The sequence below is a fragment of the Carlito syrichta genome, unplaced genomic scaffold (genome assembly GCF_000164805.1).
Source record: "Carlito syrichta isolate Samal-C Ts95f unplaced genomic scaffold, Tarsius_syrichta-2.0.1 Scaffold303678, whole genome shotgun sequence".
Classification (NCBI taxonomy): Eukaryota; Metazoa; Chordata; class Mammalia; order Primates; family Tarsiidae; genus Carlito; species Carlito syrichta.
In genome coordinates this window covers 386,516-389,489 of record NW_007247774.1, presented here as the reverse complement: position 1 = coordinate 389,489, position 2,974 = coordinate 386,516, and the positions used below count along the sequence as shown (strand labels likewise).

General features: G+C 56.7%; 1 protein-coding gene across 1 annotated transcript; it reads right to left on the bottom strand.

Moving 5' to 3' along the window:
* Positions 1-1,310: 1,310 nt before the first annotated feature.
* On the bottom strand, positions 1,311-2,946 carry DUSP2 (dual specificity phosphatase 2; the record flags this gene model as incomplete). The annotated part of the gene is made up of 3 exons (XM_021712880.1): positions 1,311-2,089; positions 2,204-2,423; positions 2,818-2,946. Coding segments are annotated over 3 exons (564 nt in total), but the record flags the coding sequence as incomplete, so codon positions are not given.
* Between the last annotated feature and the right edge of the window lie 28 nt (positions 2,947-2,974).

Sequence of the window (2,974 nt, the reverse complement as noted above, 5' to 3'; positions counted from 1 at the left end):
TCCTCACATGTTCTCTGCAACTTTAAAATAATTAAATACAGACATACATACATAACACTTCAGTCTGGCTCACAAAGGCCCTGGACTCATTTTTCAAACTTTCTTTTAGCCTAATTCATAGAAGTGCCTGTATTACTGGTGCTGTTTATGTTGCTTTGTCCCATTGGTGCATGCTACCTGTTATCCAGACCCATATGCGTCCTGACAAAAAGACTGTTGTTTTGGATAGCCTATCCCATTTCACAAGTACAAGCTGGTAATTGTACATTTTACAGACAAGGAAAGTGAGATACAGCAAGGTTTACCAAAACTGGCTCCGTCATACACACTGGCGTCCCGCCCCCCCACCTTAAGCACACCCTGCCAGGCACAAAGAATGATGATATTGGGCAGAGACCACCTTGAGCTGAGGCTGGAAGGACAAAACGAAGCTGGCTGGATGACACTCCAAGCAGCCAGGAGTGTCAGGCTGAGAATGAAGCCGGCCATCCAAGGCCTCAGCACCCTGCTCTCAGGCAGATCACAGTAACCCCTTCCAGCAGCTTTAGCACTCGTCCCTCTGCTTCCAGCTTGGGCAGGGCCCTCATCTCAGGTCTCCACAGACACCCTGGTCCTATGCTGGGCCAGTAACCGATAACAAAGTCATGCTAGTTGGGTGGGTATGAAGAGCGACTAATCCCATCCCTAGTGACATGTACTCTGCACCAGACACTGGGCCACATGCCTTTTAGGGACAAAAGGAGCTCTGGAACAGAAGCAACCATGAGCCCTAGCATGGACAGGCACACAGAGCCTGGGGCCCAATCCTGAGATAAGGAAGGAGTGTGTGTTGACCTATAGGGAGAGAGCAGAAGCACCCATGGCCCTGGGAAGAGCCTCATGCGTGGGTGCCCGCACACTCCCACAGAAACACCCACATATCTGACATGTAGGTGTGCACAGGCCAAGAACAACCCACTCCCCTCGGAGCCCACACACTTGGACACACAGCTCACAGCCCTCTGACTTGTGCCATAAAGGAAGTGGGTCTGATCAGGGAAACACTAGGCTGGGTTCTGAGTCACCATCCCAGAAATGACCCTTTTCAGTTCTGGAGCCAAAACCCCTTCTGGGAAAGGGCGCCAGCCCAGGCAGGGGAACTGGGACCAGGAGACAACCTCTCCAGAGGGGAGGCCAGAACCACCCCTTCCAACCCTCTTGGCCTGGCCCTTCCACTGCCCAAAGCCAGCCCAAGCAAAGGTGAGGTCTGGTTAAGAAAGAGCTACAGAGCATCCTCCCAACCACTGACTTGAGACCAGACGCTTGGGGGGTTGCTGTTTTTTAAACAAAACAATATTTATTGACACAGCCTCAACGTTCTGTATAAATATAAAGTGCTAAGTTTCCAACCCTCGCCCACAGGGCTGGGAGGAAGTGGTAAATGTCAGATGAGCACAAACAACTTTCCAGCACCAGCACAGGCATGACAGGTTCACAGACATCCAGGCATACCACGAACCCTGGCTGTCACAGCTTGTTCCTTGTAGCTCTCGGGCTGCCAAGGGCTTCAACATGGCGGTGGACCAGAGAGTCCATGGTGTAGAGTTCAATTTCTGCCAGAGGATGGGGGAGGAGGGGGCAGACACATCCTCCATTCCGTCCCCTGAGTGAGGGCCAGCCCTCACACCCCTAGCAGAAGAGCACCAGGTCAGAAAGGCCAGCACTCTGGCACTCCGAGCTCCCCCACTCTGGGGTTCTCCAAACTCTGTGGAGGCAGCTAGGCGGAGGTAAGGGCAATGTGCTGGGCCAGAAGAGAGCCCACCTGTCCACAGCCAGCTCCCCAGGAATCGGGGAGGGCCAGCGCCATGGGCAGAGCAGGCAGAGGGGGCCCTCCCTCAGTGACACAGCACCTGTGTCTCAAACTGCAGCAGCTGCCCCATGAAACTGAAGTTGGGGGAGATGACTCCCCGGCGTTGCTTAACAAAGTCAAAGGCCTCGTCCAGCCGCACACGGCGACTCTGCATCAGGTATGCCAGGCAGATGGTGGCGGAGCGCGAGATGCCCGCCTGGCAGTGCACCAGCACCCGGCCGCCGCTGTTCTTCACTGAGTCTGCAAGGGAGATGAAGGAAGGTGTTAGACAGAAGGGATACAAGCCAGGAAATAGGCTCCCCCCAGCCCCCCCTCCTGGGGCTCCCCCAGATCCCCGGGCCGAGGCCCCCTCACCAATGAAGCCTATGGCCTCTTGGAACCAGGCACTGATCTCCACCATCTGGTTGTCCTCCACAGGGATACTCTTGTAGCGGAAGAGGCCCTCAAAGTGGTTGGGGCAGCTGGCAGAGACGTTGAGGACAGCTGTGATGCCACAGGCCTGCAGCCCCTGCAGGTCCGAGGAGTGGCTGCAGCTGCCCAGGAAGAGGTAGGGCAGGATCTCCACAGGGCCACCCTGGAGCGGGAAGAGGGGTGGCGGTGAGACCTTGAGCACCGGCAGGGCAGACGTCATGGGCTGGGAGGAACAAGAGTAGCCCTCAGCCAGTCCTCCGGACCCTCGACAGGACTCAGGAATGGGAGGACGACACAGTGGGACACACATGCTAGACACTCGGATACTCAACCCCTCATATACACAAAAATCCAGAGGCACACGTGAGCAGCCATACTCCACACGCATGCACACAAACGCGTGCTCCATCGGCATGCGAACACACACGTGTGTTTACATATATATGTGTGCATATAACAAACTCCTCGCATCCACAGATGAGAGAGTCTTTCCCCAGAGGCGCCTGACCTGCGGGGGAGGGGAACAGAGGAGCCGTGAAAAGGAGCCGCGCTCTCACCTGGTCGTAGGCGGGAGCCCTGGGGTCGGAGCGGCTGTCCTCCGCCCCGGCAGGCTGCGGGGCCGGGGCGGCGGCTTCAGAGCACAGGTCGGGACAGCAGGCCTGGAAACCATCGAAGCCTCCTGCGGGGAGGAGAGGTCACGGTCAGCCCGGGCGG